The 17,702-nt window shown below is 42.4% G+C and overlaps 1 protein-coding gene across 10 annotated transcripts in view; it reads left to right on the top strand.

Moving 5' to 3' along the window:
• Nucleotides 1-17,702, top strand: part of LOC135207210 (proton channel OtopLc-like) — a 771,996-nt gene that overhangs the window by 251,373 nt on the left and 502,921 nt on the right. For 9 of the 10 annotated variants that reach the window (XM_064238820.1, XM_064238817.1, XM_064238814.1 and 6 more), the window contains exon 1: nt 9,381-11,346. The exons of the other annotated variant lie outside the window; for it this stretch is intronic. In XM_064238820.1, the coding sequence (XP_064094890.1) occupies nt 9,396-11,346 (1,951 nt within the window). In that variant the 5' untranslated portion in view covers nt 9,381-9,395. Of the gene's footprint in view, nt 1-9,380; nt 11,347-17,702 lie in introns of those variants that run through there. 10 annotated transcript variants of the gene reach the window in all.

Genomic DNA, 17,702 nt, shown 5'->3' with positions numbered 1-17,702 from the left:
TATTGGCGCGTCACGCTCCGTGACTCGAGTGTATTTGTATAGTTAATGGTTATTCCTTAAATTAGATTATGTATATATAAACATATATAAATTTATATTATATATAGTGTATATATCTATTTGCATATTACCTACGATCAATTACTGTTCAAGAATTGCTCACAATCAAGCTAATTTAATATTTATATCTTAATTTTCTTTACTTCGTTAATTTTCGAGTAATCGCTAAACAAAGATTGAAGAGAATGCGACCCATGTAGTACCACATGAATATCCTAGTACTATGTTGAAAGCGGAATGCTTTAGCCTCGCTGCTTACACTGTAATACAAAGGCGGTAGCAGTATGAGATGACACGAGTGCTATTTTAGGTTAAAAGCAGAAGCAGTCGGTAAATATCGCTCAATGAACGCAGGTTTTTTTTTCCCCCTTGTCCATAGACTACCGACAAGCTAGACACCAATACGAGACGTATAGACTCGTTCAGGAGCCCGCAGGAGGTAGGATCCCCTCCGCCTAGAACGTCGGAAAAGAGAGGCGTGGTGTTAGAGAGAAAGAGAGAGTGAGAGAGGGAGGGAGGGAGTGGAGGAAAAAGAGAGTTGGAGAGAGAGGTGGGTGGACATTTTCCTCCCTGCCGTATGTGTGCATGCCAATTTCTCTCTCTCTCTCTCTCTCTCTCTCTACTGATGTGCTCTTTTTTTCGCTTTGTTCCTTCGTTTCTTCTTTGCTCTTACTTTCCTCTCTCTCAGTTGCTGTCAACGTACATTTGGATCTTGTGCTGTAGCGTCGTTAGGAAAAAAAAATCTTTTTGACTTAGAAATCGTGGAACACTTCCTGTTTCGGTCTTGGTCAAAATTACACTATTTACCTGTCTATCTATTTATCAATCTATCTATCTATATAGACTTAGATTTATATAAAAAAAACTTTGAATTAGAAATAGTTGAACATTTCCTGTTTCGGTTCTGGTGAAAATAACACTATCTGTCTATCTATCTATCTATGTATCTGTTTAGATTTATATATAATTTAAAAATTATAATATATATATATATATATAGATTTTATATATATATATATATATATATATATATGATGCACATTTTGTTCCCTCGGCGTGTATCATTTTGACTGTCACATATACTATGCTTTTTTGGCCTGGGCATGTGAAGCCGAGCTGTCACACCCCTCACAGACAGTCATCTCTTTTTCACTTCCCCTTTTCCCTTCAACCATATCTTATATGCGACGATTTTCCTTCGTCTTCCTTCCGCCGCTCTCTCTCCTCCTGCTACGAAAGTTGTGCTTTTCTCCGTTGTATGTTAGTTACAGGACCCACTGGTCCTGGTTAGTTAGGATCTATAGAAGGAAATTGAAGGCTACCGCGTTTTGTACTGAGGTCTTCTTGTCGAGGCAGCTCTTCGTGTTGTTTCACGGTTTTGCATTCAAGTGTTCTTTCAATAAAATTTTTTTTTAGCTTTTTTCCTTTTATTGTTAACATGACAGGTCACTCAAACTTGCAATATTTAACTTGGTTTTAGGTGTTAATTAAATGGTCGATTTTATTTATTAATTTATTTTTCGTTTTCGGTTATTTTTTTAGTTATGGGTTGACAAGGGAGGGACGTTTTTCAGAATGCTTGCCCCCCAGTCCCCCCCCCCCCCACCCCAGAGCTTGTTTGCTCGAGCGCAATTTTTCAGAATGCTTGCCCCCTCCCCCCCCTTCCCCCAAGTGCTTGTTTGCTCGAGCGCAAGTGCGCCGCTACTTCCTTTTATCTCGATTGATCAAAAGACTCCCGACCACGTTCAGGTTGTGTGCATGGGCCGTTGGAGAGGCTCCCATTATTATCCTGGAAAAAGAGAATGGGCGAAAATGACAATACCAGATGTTATTACGTGTTGGCTTTTTCGAAGCCTTTCCTTTAACACGCTCCCTGGATTATGGCCATTTCGTTTTTATGCAAAGGCAACGTTCAACTCGGCCCTCGAGCGAGCGTAGCGGTATAGGTGTGTCACGCAATCCGATGATTATGATTGCCGTTACAGAAATTATGATAATCCTTTTCTTCAACTTTCCCCCCACCGCCGCTAAGGGAAAGATAAATAAATCTCAGACTCCATTGCGCGTCATCCTCTCATCAGCGTCATCAGCGAACGATTTGTTCAGAATATTGGTTGTTATTCGTCGCTATCAGAGGTATAATTATAAACCCGCAATGCAGGCGGTCCGAAACACTTCGTTTAATGAAATGTGCGTATGTTACGTCCTCCTGACTCGATCATGCAAGGCGCAGCTTACGAATCTAATGCTTCCTGGCGCTGTGAAGATGATATTCTTCGATACACACACACATACACACACACACATGATGTATGTGTACATATCTAATAAAAGGAGCCCATAAAAACGCCAAAATATAGAAAGCACAAGTAATATATTTCAGAGACTGCTGTCTCTCTTCATTACCTACCTGAAGAGTGGGACAGCAGTCTCTGAAATATAGTCCTTACTGTCTACTATATATGTATTGGCGTTATTATGGGCTCCTTTTATTAGATGGAATTCTGTTGTTACAGAACATTTTTACCACTCATATGTACATAGTATATGTAGAATTATGTATTATAAATGTATTATATATATTATGATCTATAATATATGTAGTACTGTATTAGCTTAAACCAGTAGGAAAGTTAAAAATAAAAATAACAGTGCCAAGAACTTTCATGTATTTAACACATCTTCGGAGCACAAGATGTGTTCAATACACGAAAGTACTTGGCACTCTGTCGTTTCATTTTTAACTTCCCTAGTGGCTTCAGCTAATAAACAAATCACGTGCTTACTTTTGTGATTTCTTACTATGTAGTACTCTTCAGTCTTCAAAACCTACATGTTAGTGGGTATTCTGACGTGTTGTGTTGTCTGTGACGTCATTTGAATTGACTCGCCTCATGTAAAATCCGGGGAATAATGTTGCCTACTCGTTGTTTGCCAAAAGTTTGTTTCTCTCTCTCTCCTCTCTCTCTCTCTCTCTCTTCTCTCTCTCTCTCAACCAGACATTCGACTCTTGAAGTGGAAGACCTGATCTGAGCTGCCTCTCCAACCGCAGCTATTTCCTTGCTGAATTCATCTACACTGAAAGCGTATATTAGATGCGTTGCTTGTATCGAAATGTACTACATGAATTGTCGTGACGTTTTTCATCACCAAGAGACAAATTCAGTCGACGTTAATCTACTTTTGATATTTAGCATTCGTTGGACGGTTACTTTGTAATGCAACGTGAACGCCATCAAAGTAACTGTTAATTATAATTAGAGGGCTGCTGTCGTCCATTCATTCATTCATCGTCAAAACTTCCAAAAGGCCACCAGTGGCTGCTGCTGCCTGTACTTCTTTCTTTCTTTCCTCGTGCCCGATAGATTTAGCCGTGTCAAGAAAATACCCAGAGAGAATGAAAGGAAACTTCCAAAAGGCAATTTGAGTCTGACAGACCGGTTGGTCTGGTGAGGGCAAGGAGGCGGTTGACACTTTTTCTCTTTTCTTTTTTTTTTTTTCTTTTTTCTTTTCTTTTACGAGGGGTTGCTATGTCAGGATATATCGAAGGATGATTGGTAGAATCCATCACAATCGTTGCTTCAATTCTTGAGCGACGAATGAGCGATCTTTGACTGACTGTAATAACCTTGCTCGGTTCGGTCCTGTTTTGAAAGCCTGCCAGGTCCTTTGTCTCGTAGATTCTTGGAGTGGTCGTTCACTTCCTTTTGCGAGCGCCTCAGTGGCGTGATCGGCATGGTCTTGGCCTGCCACCTCGGTGGCTGCCAGTTCGATTCTCGGGCATTCCATTGAGTTGTGAGAGATGTGTATTTTTGGTGATAGAAGTTCACTCTCGACGTGGTTGGGAAGTCACGTAAAGCTGTTGGTCCCGTTGCTGAATAACTACTGGTTCCATGCAACGTAAAAATACCATACAAACAAATAAACTTCCTTCTGCGTAGGCAATTGACGGAGAAGTAATACCACTACTAGGGAAATGTATCGGTCGAGATGCAACGAGAAACATGTATTAGTAAAGATTCAAAAGAAGTCATTTTTGTGATGCTCTGGGTTTACTTTGTGCGATGTTCTTGGTGGATCGATGAGTTGAGTTTGATTAACCGATATGCACTCAGAAATGATAATCCTTTAGTGTAGAGTCGGCTGTTGCTTTTAAGCATTCCATTCAGACATAATGTCAGATATTGCTGTCTTATCCACTTAATAGATTCTCATATTATTTATTGTCAAATTTAGCGAACGTGAAAAGGAGAGCGCGAGCCATCATCTATAAAACTTCTCGTGATAATTTAGAATTTTTAGTTCTTTCTTTTTGTCAGTAAATTATTTACATTATATTTTTACAGTTATATGCGCGCTCGCTCGCACACACACATATATACATATATATGTATATGTATATATATATTATATATAATGTATTTATGTATGCATATGTATATAGTATATTGACTGGAGAGCTTCGGTAAACAAACAAACTGGGTGCCTCTTGCGTGTTATCATGGGCGATTCCACTTCATACAGACATTTGCTATTACATTTGAGGGGGGAAAAGTTTCCTTTACGTCAGCATTCGTTGCGTTGATGAAGAATGTCAAAGAGGCGAGTATTCATAATTAACTTCTTGAAAACGGTCTAAAACAGAAAGATATTAAATAATAAGCAGTGAAAATCGCAGCATACCTTGATATTTTAGAAAGGGTTTACCCATTGTTCGTGAGGGACACATTGTCTTGCACTGGAGACAAACGCACACACACAAAACTCCTCTCTTCTTTCTTCCTCTCTGTCTCTCGTCCTCTCTCGTCTCTCTCTCTCTCTTCTCTCTCTCTTTGTGGATCTGCGCTAATGTTGGGCAGTCATAATCCAAATGTTTCCTGGAGGTATGTAGGTTTGTATGAGGTAGAAATTTTATTTCTTTTGAGAGACTGAAAATTTTGTCAAGATATCTGCTTTCGTTATTTCATTTATATATATCTGTTGAACATCCGAGAGGTAGATCAAAGCTCTTCGTCGCTGATTATTGTAGTGACGTTTAGCTTTTATTAACTCATTTAGATTTTATTATGCTTGTTCATAATTTGTAACTGCGTTGTCCTGTAGGTAACTATCATTAATATTCCCTTATTTTAACAACGCAGTGCAAGTCGTACGTACATTTATAATCACACTCATAATATATATATATATATTGATATATAATTATGTAGATATATTATATAAAGATTATTATATTATTATATATAGCTATATTAATAATTATATATATATAGATATAGATATATAGATAGATAAATATATATATATAGTTGTATGCTATATTTTATAATTACAGATATATATATATATATATATATATATATATATATATCTATATAAATACATAATGGTATTATATATGTTATTAGTATGCTATTTTATATCATACCTATATATATAATATATAATATATATATATATATATATATGTGTGTGTGTGTGTGTGTGTGTGTGTGTGTCTGTGTGTGTGTGTGTGTGTGTGTGAGTGAGAGAGAGACTGTGAATGTGTTTATATTCCTGAAGAGGTTTAACCTGTGTGTTTATTCTCTTGGGTCTTGTTGCCAACTAATGATCTGAGTGTTTCTGGGTCCATAGATTTGTGGCCCCACACGTCCCTGTGATGAGACTTCCTTCAAAATAGAAGGTTCTGTCCAGCCTTGTCAAGTATTTGCTAACGACTCTCTCTCTCTCTCTCTCTCTCTCTCTCTCTCTCTCTCTCTCTCTCTCTCTCTCTCTCTCTCTCTCTGAAGAATTAATGCAAAGGTACAATAAAACTATGATGACTTTTCTCAATGTGTTACTGTTTATAAATATTCTGTATGTTATATACAATTTTATATATGCCTGTGCTTGTTGGAGTGCGTGTGTGTGTGTATCTTTTCATTGCAATGCAAGAGAACGAACACTTTCGGCATTTCTCGACTGTGAATCTCGTGCTTATATTTCAGACTCGGTTTAAATTACCACTTTGATACGAATATCAGGATGGCAGTGATACTTGGATGACTGCGTTCCTGTATCATCGCTTTTTTTTAGTTTTTTTTTTTTCCAGTTCTCTAAGAGTTTGAAAGAACGGTGAAACTTGAATGTTTTATGTCTGCTTGTTTGTGCCTACGCACGGATACCCTTATGTTTACGATGGGGTTTGAAACATGTGTCCTCCTTTCTGTTAAGGCAGAGAAATATTTGTCTTGTAACTGCCTAGTTATATATGTGGAGTTTAAAGGCTGGCAAATATACTCCGGCGTAGTCACATTTTGTGTCCATTTTTTATAACATTAAGTTTGCAGTACGACAAATTCATAGTTTTTATTATTATGAACAATACCCTTTGATTTAAAAATACCTGTAGTTTTAAGAATGACCTTTTTTTTTTAAGCTGTGCTTAGTTTTTCTTTATGGCAAGGCTCTCCCGGCTCACCTTTTTTTTGTTTGTAGAAAGTGACAATATCCTGAAGAAAACCTTGGGTCCTCGTTCGCACCATCCCTGAGACGTCTCCTAGCCTTCACTTCTCTAGATGCAAGTGCTACTGCTCCCCCCACCCCCACCCACCCACACCCCCTACCTCCCGCCTCCCCCTCCACCCCGAGTTTTCATAACTGCTGGATGTAGAAAAACTTGAATAACTGTACTAACTCCCTTGTGGTGTTCATGAAGTGACTGATATTTTAGTGCAGATAATATAACTAAATAAATGGCTCTCTTTACATGGAGAAGCAAAGACCACATAATTAAGATTAATTTAGTGTAATGGTAACAATGTAGATTTATATATTAGTTCATTCTTAACTGCCTCCAAGTTTCCAAATGGATCATTTTTTGACTGACTAAGATTCTCATTAAAAAGTCTTGATTTGTGATATGAATAGTCATCTTTTACTTGTATTTGATGTCTTTTAACTTTGTTGTGGCACTCAGAATTGAATCTTAAGAGATATCCTGCAGTCTTCTTTTTTGTTCTCCTCGAAAGTCTGACGGGGTTGAGGCACTGGGTACTGAGATTGAGGATTTGGCATTGACCCCTCGATGAAAACTCTGTCAGTCATTTGTGCAGGGCTGTCGCCTACTATGTTTGTTGTCTGTTCACTTTTATCAATACTTAAAGGGGAGAGAAAGGGCTCTCGAGGGATGATATACACATATATATAAAGGGAAGAGGGCTCTCGAGGGGTAATATGTTTAGCCAGGTTCTGTAATGGTCAACGAACGTCAATTGTTTTGATGATCGAAGTTTTAAGCGTTTTGATGTCCATTCTCGTTGTAGAAGTTGCTCAGACCACGTGCCAAATCACACCACGTCAGACTTCGGGGGAGTGAAAGCGTGTTTTGATCACCTCGGATAAAGTTGTTTTAGCAGTTGAAGAAGCAAAGAGCGAGTCACGTCACTAGAACGAATTTCAGTATCCGTAGGATTCATCATCTTTTGAGTGAGATCCGAGTTGAAAACACGCTTTCACATTTTCTTTTTATTTCTTTTTATTTCTTTTCTCTCCACGCCCTTCCTCCTCCCCCCCGTCCCTCTCTTCTGTTCCACCACAACACTATCCAGGCCTCGACTCATTGCAGGCGGTGGATCAGCTACGCCAGCCCACCTTCAGGAGGGACTTCAGGGGGAAGGTCGTACATGCACCTCCAAGGAGCCGAGTGACTCACGTAGTAAATAGAACGAGAGCCACACTTGACTTGACGGTAGAGAGAGTCACTGCTCGCCGCCACTGGCGCTCCGAAATCGAGAGAGCCACTTCAGTGAGACTCGACTGAAATCATATCTAATTCACATGGAAGAGGCAGCAGCGGCGAGAGCTGATCTCCCTGTCAAAAGCGCCCTTTGCCTCGAGAGATAAAGAGACCATTAAATATCTTTCTTCACATTTGTTATCAACAGTATTTTTAATATATGTCTGTTCTATTTTCCAGAAAGTAAATTTCGACGTCTCGTATCATGCGCTACTTTTTAAAATTAGATTCATGCTTTGCTAGGCCCATCTACTTCATTATTCTTACCTGCACTAAAGGCCAGATATTGAGAATCATTCCTTACTGAAGTGTCTTGGCTATTCAAAAAATATGTAAATATATCAGCATCTGATATTTACCCCTGATAAAACTGAAAGAAACTATTCATCTTTCTTTTCCTCGAGAGGAAAAAAAAAAGTCTCTAGTTTAGTGTGAAATCGAGTCCATTGTTAATATTTCACTTAGAGTAAACTTGAAGAGGTAGAAGAGGCGCACCCCCCATCCCCTCCCCCCCTTGTGCCATCTTGGAGATGGGCTCTTTCCTCTCAAGAGATTTTTTCAGTCGTTTCTTTTATATTAAAAAAGCTTGACGGGTGAAATTTTTCTAAAATAATTCTTGCCCATGGAAAAATAAGTTAGCTAACAAATGATCGAGAAAGCAGAATAATAATAGATAAGAAAAAGGATACAAAAGTTGAAAGAAACGGCGATTTCCTCTAAATACCGTACGTGTTCCTTGGCCGAACGTCACAAATATTACTATTATTATTATTTTAGCATTCATTTTCTGAATAAGAATCAAAAGAAAACAGACCAGCAGAATCGCACGCTGCTGCACTAGGAAGTGGCCAGGACCTGTTCTCTAGTCACAAGGGAGGGCTTTTCTATTCATTGCATATTATATTATGGCCAAAATCCTCTTTGTGTGGACTAGTCACTAAACGGTAAGGAATTAAACGGATCCACAGGAAGGCTTAGCTCGAAGCAGTAGTATGGGAGGTAACGACAGACCAAAAGAAGGGGAAAGTCCTGCTACTGCAGGAGGAGGAGGAGTAGGAGGAGGAGGAGACAGGGCAAAGGGCGACGAGGACCCAGGGTTAAATCGAACCACCTCCTCCAATGGAAGCACAATCTCACAGGGGAGTTTTTCTTCTCTCCCAAGTCTGCAGGGAAGTTCGGTGTCCCTGGAGGGCGACTGCGGCCCTCCCCTGACCGCCAGGACGTCCCAGAAGCCGAAGGGCAGGGCGAGGGTGGAGGGGCGACGGGGGAGGAACTGGTGGGAGTGGAAGGCGGCGGAGCAGAGGAAGATGATGCAAAGCGGCGACGAAGGCGATGACGAACTGACGAGCTTAGAGGGCGAGAGTTTAAAGAGACGTACCCCGCTCCCCAAGATTCGCGAGAATTTGCCAGGGCCCGAAAGTGGGCGTGACGATGGGCATGGTGGTGAAGGGGGCTTGGCAGGGGGAGGGAGAGCAGCCGCAGCAGCAGCAGCAGCAGCAGGAGGAGTAGGAACAGGAGGAGGCGGAGGAGAGGAGGAGGAGGAGGAGGAGGAGGAGGGATGGGAGGGGGCGCGAGGGGGCCGAGCAGCATTAGAGGCAGCAGTCCTGGGCTGCGCGTCACGTGGGACGATCGCTCTACACAGTCGCCACTCCTGCACCAGTATCCCCACCAGCCGCTACTCCTTCAGCAGCACCACTTCCTTCCTCCTGCTCCTGCTCCTGCTCAGCAGCAGCAACAGCAGACTCCGAGTGATAGAGCAGCAGCAGCTGGAGCTGGTCCGCCCGTGAGTGGTGTGGTAGGGGGCGGTGGCATCTACCCAGCCCCGACACACACAGCCGCCCCTCCTTCTCCTGCGCCCTCCTCACCTGCGCATCCCGACAGTCAACCCAAGAAGGTCACCGTCACATCTTTCAATCAACCAAAACTTAGACCTGTGGTGACTCAACACTCGGGTCCTCCCACCCCCGTCCTAGAGGAGAGGAAACGACCCCCTTCTCCCGAGAAACCTCAGCCTCTCGCCCCCGAGGAAAATCCTCCGCCTTCGGCGCCTCCCAAGGACTTGCTCGACGCCGACTCGGATAAGAGGCGAGAACAGAAGGGCCGCCCGCATCCGCACCACTTCCCTCCCCGAAGGACAGCCACCGCCACCGCCGACGCCGACGATTACACTTTCGACAGCGAGAGAAAAGCGCCTCCTCCGCAGGACCCCTTATTCTCCGTGCCCAAGGTTGTTCTCCAGAGAGAGGCAGAGAGAGAGTCAGCGTCGCAGCTCAGTGTCAGGCCCCGTGAAACCTCAACTCCGATATCACACCCCGAAGAGCCTCAGGGAGAGCAGTATCATCCACACCTTCATCATCAGCACCAGCATCATCATCATCATCATAATCGAAGAGAGAAATCGTCGCGCGAGTCCAGCGGAGATCGCAGAGAAAAAGAGAAGCCTCCTCAGACTGCAAGTGGCGGTGTCAAGGACGGCGACCCCAACAGGGATGACGGCAGCAAGTCAGTAGCGATATGGCGGGGCACTACTGGTGGTGTCGGAGGTCAGCCTACTGCAGGAGGAGGAGCTAAACCGGGAGGAAGAGGGACTCCTTCGGGAGGTTCTTTGGTTTGGATTAACCTCCCTGGCGGTGGATCCAAATTGGAGTGGATGCCCACCCCGGCACTCGTCACCATCAAGTCCACGCCGGCCATCCCCGGTCAGGACCCCAGGAACCATGTCCACCAGAGTCAGCAGCAGCAACAAAAGGGTCAAAATGCAGTGTCGCCCGGGACTCGAGAGGGGGACAAGGACAGAGGGGGAGGAGGAGGCGGAGGAGGAGCGACGGGGGGAGGAGAGACGTCAGGGCCTACCTCGGGGGAGCAGCAGCAGCACGCGTCGCGTGCGATCAGTTGCGTACCACGTGTTGGTGACGACGGAGGAGGAGGAGGACCGGTCCCGCGAATCGTTCACCATCAGGCGACGTCGACCCACCCAACGCCGCCGCCTTCCACGACACATGTGCAAGGTGTTCTGAAGCGGCCGGGCGGCTCCCCATACACACCCAAACGCGAGCAGCCAAAAAACGGGGTAGGTTCTGCCCCGGGAGCGACGACAGCTGATCCCGAGGGCAGATGTGGCGGCGAGGAAGAAGGCACAGTGTTGACAGTGGCGGGCAAGACGAGTGGTCAGGTGGTGCGGATCCGCGTGAGGCCAGAAGTGCACGCTTACTTGACGGGACTTCCTACCGCATACGTGGCCGCTAGCATCAAGTCGGCCACCGCCTCCTCCGGCCGCCGTGACAGCCATCAGGACAGCCAGAGCAGTTCGGGCTCGGCTTTGACCGGCGGCTCGGATGGCGGCGGCGAGGGATCAACAGGTTACCATGAGCATGACTATGAGGAGGTCGTGGACGAGTACACCCTCCTGCGAAGGGCCGTGGACGACCACGACCCCGAAGCCATGCGGCTCTTGGCAGCCGCTGAAGCTGCCATCAACCCAGACATCCCTGCACGGCCCCATGACCCAGGTCAGTGTCTCTTCTCCTCCTCCTCCTCCTCCTCCTCCTCATCCTCATCCTTATCCTCATCCTTGTCCCCTGAGTGTCTCCATACCACCCCCAATAAAGCGCCCATCATCAGCATTCATCAACTTCATGAACAACATCGTTGTCAGTGAAATCATCACAATCATTCAATAGAAAAAAAATTCCTGCCTCAAAGATGAAGCCTTTCCCTTCCCTTCCCTTCCCTTCCCCCGATGCCGCCTGCTAAACTAACACCTGCTGAAGCCTGCTTATCATATGTATGTCTCCTACTGCAGCAAACAGCGTAGATAGTTGCAGCTGATCTTTGCTAAATCCAATATTTAAAGGAAAACAGACAAACATGTGACATCATAAACTATGAAATAAACTGCATGGAGTGTGTTCCTGAATGGGTGTGGCTTGTGTCTTCATAATAATGGTTAACAACCTGAAAATTAACAAATGTCGAATGCTGTCAGATGTGTGCAGTAGTTCTATTTTATTTCTTAACAATGTGAATACTAACCACCGGCACAGTGCAGAAACAATCACAGTCACCATTTTCTTTTTCAGTGAAATTTTCCATGATTTTGATCTTCCAGTGAAATTGTCCATGATTTTGAATGAAACGTGTAGAACGAAACAAATCCTGGGGCAGACTGAATACTACACGTACGTTGCGTTTATCCTGTGATGTGCGTTTGTATCGTGTCCATCTGTGAAAGTCCCACACCCATTTCCAGTGACGTGGATCAATACGCGAATAAGAAAATACTATATGGATGACCTCCACGAGGCAGCTGTCTAGGGAACATTATACGCTAGTGTGACTGAATACACTTCCCAGACAACACGTGTCTCATGAAAAATATATATTTATTATTCGCGCGCGCATGCGTCACCACAACTATTAAGTAACAGTTGACAACAGCTTTAAAAGACAGTTCATCCTTCGATAAATTGGATATGTCGAATTATATTATATTATATATAATATATATATATATATATATATATATATATATATATATACATATTATATATGTATGTATGTGCATGTATGTGTGTATGTATATAAATCATTGTCATATCATAAAGTATAATCAGTAGAGGAATTAATTATTTGACGTTTCCATCGTTGTGCAAGTTAAAGTATCTGAGAGAAAGTGAAGGAAAAGCTGTTAGCTACGAATGCTGAGAGAGAGAGAGAGAGAGAGAGAGAGAGAGAGAGAGAGAGAGAGAGAGAGAGAGAGAGAGAGCAATGTCTTCGGGAGTTATGCACGGAACGCAAATGGTGCCAGTGTCTCTTTTCCTACCTCCACCTATATATTTAACCGAAGGTTATGCGTGGGACTGTAATTATTATCGTGTGCTTTCCTCCCTCAGTTTATATAAAGGCTGCGTAGGACAGAATGCAAATGCTATTGCAGAACGGCAAGCAAGAGGGAACTTAATTCAGACATGGCATTGCATTACATAGGACAGGGCTGTCTTTGACTTTTTTTCCTTTCTTTTTATTTTAAGGTAGCCAACTATTGACGACTGATGAATCAATTTTTTTTTTTCGATGAAAGTGTTCATGCTCTCTTTTCAATAAAGCCTCCTTCACTGTACTCATTCTTATGAATTCAAGTCAATGAAAACGAAGACGAAGTTGGCTCGGGTTCCCTTTGCCAGAGGCACCGTGCTTCGAGGCTCTTTGCCAGGAAATGAAGTCTACTACTGACAGTCATCAAGTGTTGTTTTCTCATTCTGGTTTCTTATAAAACTTCCGACCACTGGGGAGAGAGAGAGAGAGAGAATTTTGTTAGTGTTGGGGGTGGGGGAAGGTAGTTTACGATTGAACCTGTTGACAAGTTCCCAGCACTCGACAGAGAAGTCGTGTTATAAAAAAAGTGATTAACAAGAGTTAACTGAGAACGAATTCAGGTGTTTCGCGCTGACCCTCAAAATACAAGTCCCTCTGTCTGTAAAGCAGGGTCGCTACGGTTAGCTAAATAAATAAAGATAGGTGACTAACGGTTTCGGGCAAGAACACATCGGGAAATGTATAAGAAAACTCGTACTTTCCAAACGGAATATAAGTATAGGAAAGTTGTGTCTTAAGCATTTATGTGTGGAAAGTATCAAGACGAAGTATGCCAGCTTTGAAATAAGGGGTCTAAGATGGAAGGGAATAAAGAATTAAAATATTTAGGGCAAAGATATTAAAAAAAAAAAAAAAAAAAAAAAAGTTCCGTAGGAAATGGTCTGTTTTTTAGTATTGAAATTATATATATATATATATATATATATATATATATATATATATTATATATAAAATATATAAAAAACACTTCATGTGCAATTACAGTTTAATATTGGCCAGTGCTATCTCTTCTTGAATTTATAGATACAGGTTATAAGTAGGCACGTACATGATAAAAAAAAATGGTGTACCTACATATAAAAAAAGAAAAAAAGTTGGAGGGGCGAGCCTTTCCTCTTTAATGTGGAAATAAGCTTTTCGTTGAGTTGAGCGCCTGATGGGATTCTATCGTTTGTTTACCCCCCTTGCTCATTTCCTGTTTACAGAAATGAGTCTGTCTTATTTTTTCATCATCTCTCTTCAACGCTCTTCAATTTTGGAGAGCGTGGTATCAACCCCCTCCCTCCCCATTCTCTCTCTCTCTCTCTCTCTCTCTCTCTCTCGTGTGTGTGTCTCTTCTTTTCCCATTACAGTGTCTTCAAGCATCCAAATTTGAAGTGAGAGGTTTAAGTGCCAGTGGCAGAATGAGCAGCTTATGTTAATAGGTGTAACGTAGATACACTTAAAATACACTTACTGAACTCCACTTCCACGCGTCCAGACACTTGCGTGTACACGTATAAGTCTTGGATATTTATTCATGAGTCTTACCAGATCTTCCATGAACACGCACACGCACGTACATACCAGAACGTGTCGGGCACTCTCTCTTTTTTCTTTTCCGATGTCAAGACGCCCTTCCCCAGTACCATGTAGTAGGTTAACTTTGCCAGTTTAATCTCTTCAGTCAATTTCGTCCAATTTCCGAAGCCCTCCCTCCCTTCCCGCCCCCCTCTCCGGCTCATTAGGCGTCGGTATCCTATTTCTGCTCCTCCCAACTCCGAGAGAAAATCTCGCCAACGCCATTACCGATTCATTCACTTGCATTTAGGAACAAAATTTCAAAGTATCGGTCATATTTTAATTCGTGTGGTATATTTCTCAATAAAATGTATGAGAGGATTCTTGATTATTTGTCAAATGGCTTTCATACACGTGAATGTATATAATATAAATATACACTATATATTATATATATATATATATATATATATATATATATATATATATATATATATATATATATATATATATATATATATATATATATATATATAAGGCTAACTACAAAAAAAAAAATTATATAACTCTATTACTACTAAAACATGGGAGAGCTAGATACCTCAGTTTTATTTATTGAAGGAAAATAGTTCGTAGAAGTAGCGTGACTGGTTAGAGGAATTTCTCATGCTCTCTCTTTTATGTTATTTCTTTTACCTCATTTTCCACGCTTTGAATTTGAGGGCCCACTGTAGCCATAAGCCCTTTTCACGTTGCTAGTTTCTCAGGTGATAAGGACGTTTCTGTCCACTTAATAACTAGTACAGTTCTTTTCGGCAATGAACTGTACAACCAGGAATCGCTTCTTTATAAACGAAACTTAAGTCTACGACTACAAAAATCTGGAAACTCTCTCTCTCTCTCTCTCTCTCTCTCTGTTACCGATCTTTTTTGTATTTCTCCAAACACGAACGTTAGGCCTATCTTATGAATAACATTTGGTTTGAAGTGTCACCCCTTGAAAGTTTTTTATTTTTATTTTTTATTTTTTTAGAAGCATAAAAGGCTTTACTCCTTCTTAGGTACATTTGTTTCTCTGATCCTTTGAAGCTGCCTCTGTTGTCGTTACGCCTTGGAAGAATTGGAAGAAAATACACTGGTCGATTAACACACTAATATTTTCTGATGCGTATGTAAGGTATAGAGCGCAACATCTATATATTAGATATTTTAAGCATCTTTAGCGAACGGTAACAGCAGCAGCCTTCCGTAACTGACCTACAGGCGGCTGTGTAACGGAAAAAGGATAATGGTGGAAACCCCATATCCATATGGCGGCGACGCCAAAAGGAGGGGGTTAGGTGATATCCAAACCAGCCTATTGAGGGGGTTTTGGTGGGGTGAGGTGGGGAGGGAGAGGCCTCATTCAGACTTTCCCTACCCCGTCAGCGCTACCCCAAGTTCAGCCCAACACTACCATCCAAACCCAGCTCTCTCTCTCTCTCTCTCTCTCTCTCTCTCTCTCTCTCTCTCTCTCTCTCCAGAGGCCGATACGCGTGTTTCCGGAGCGTTGTACGACGAAGTCGATGTCTCATTGTAGGGAGGTAGAAGGGAACAATCGGTGAATGAAAGAAGCAGAGAACAAAACTCCTTTGAATGAAGGGAATGGTGAGAGAGAGAGAGAGAGAGAGAGAGGAGAGAGAGAGAGAGAGAGATAATTGATTTAAGAGCACTAACAGTGGGAACAGGACAGATGGAGACAATAGACAAGTAAATATGCTTTAAGTAAGTGCATGTGGTCGTTTCATGCTCTTATTAAATGGCGTCGGGTGTAAGTGTTATATATATAAATATATATATATATATATATATATATATATATATATATATATATTTTTATATATATATATATATAATATCACATTATGTATGTATATAACACATATATATATATATATACATACGTATATATTTATTTATATATATATATATTATATATCTCTCTCTCTCTCTCTCTCCTCTCTCTCTCTCTCTCTCTCTCTCTCTCTCTCTCTCTCTCTCTCTCTCTCTTTCATAAAACCGCAAATTTGACATTTGGAACATTCTGCTACCTGATTAGAATAATTTAGGTGGATTATTAACCTGCCAGTTGTCCCGAACCACTTATAAATAGCAATCAGCCGGAGTGGAAAATATCTATTTAACTATAAATAGAGTGTTGACAGATTCAGTGTGCTCTAGCCAGCCCCTTCAAAATCCGAATAATAATGTCATCATACAATGAATTTTTGCAGAAGAATAGTAAGAGAATGATGGTCAGCCGTTACATGTTATCCGTTAACAAAATTGGTGATTATCCCGAAAAGGGGAAAGAAAAAACGGCACGTGTAATTGAAGGGTTAAGCACCCGTGCAACAAGCAAAGAAAGAAAGGAAAGGCTTCCAGGCCAGACTGTGAAGAGACTGAAGAGGCGTTTGAAGAGCATATGTCATTTCCCCATCAGGCGAATTGAACTTCCATGAGCCTCAATTTGCTACCGAACATTGCTTTTATCTCCTAAGCCTCGTTCATATTGAGGGTGAGGGAGGAAGGGGTCGGGGTTGAAAAGCCTCCTCCTGTAGCCTCACCGGGGCTGGTTTCGGAAGCATCCAAAAGTGACACTTTGTTTGAGAAGGTCATCACAGGTCTTGAGTAGCGCCCTCGAGGCCAAAGAACCCCGCTTGAGAGATTGGGTGGAGCGGACGGAAGGTGACGAACCGTTGTTTTGACTCGACGGGTAACTGGTTGATTGAAAGGTATCAGAGAGGTTAACGAATTGGTGAGAATGGTTACCGTAGAGTGTCGGGAGGAGGCGGGCGTGTGGGCGAGGGTGAGGTTGGGGGGAGGGGGGTTATTTTCAATGACAATAGTTGTCTGGTAGTTACGAGTGAATGGAGAGAGAGAGGAGGGGAGGGAGGGGTATTTTCCCCTCAGGCTAGATTTGAGAATGGGGGAGGAAGAGGGGTGAAAAGAGCTCGCGGGAGAGAGAGAGAGAGAGAGAGAGAGAGAGAGAGAGAGAGAGAGAGAGAGGAATCGGATGGTGGGAGCGTTCTTTTCCGAAAGCGAACATCCGGTCGTTGTTGCTTCGACGTCGACGGGAATTATCGCTGTTCTTCGTTTTGGTTTGTCGCTGTTTCACTTATTCTGGAGGAGGAGGAGGAGACTTTACTCATAGGGGAATCGCAAAGGTTGCCGAAAACCCTGATTTGGGGAGAGAGAGAGAGAGAGAGAGAGAGAATACAAGTCCATGGAGAAATGATGAGGCGAAATGTATGTAAGTGAATCAGATATTACGCCCGAATGTGGAAGTTTATCACGGCGTGAAGGACCAGTGGAGAATCCCTCCTAATGAATTGAAAAGGTAATTATGACTCACAGTGGAATTTTCCTTCAGATTCATTGTTATAGCAGTTAATTAAATGGAAAGTGCTATAACACGCTTGCGCTTTGATTTGTGAAATGTCCAAGCGTT

This window comes from Macrobrachium nipponense, chromosome 32 (genome assembly GCF_015104395.2).
Source record: "Macrobrachium nipponense isolate FS-2020 chromosome 32, ASM1510439v2, whole genome shotgun sequence".
NCBI classification, from domain to species: Eukaryota; Metazoa; Arthropoda; class Malacostraca; order Decapoda; family Palaemonidae; genus Macrobrachium; species Macrobrachium nipponense.
This window is presented reverse-complemented; position numbering and strand designations above follow the sequence as displayed.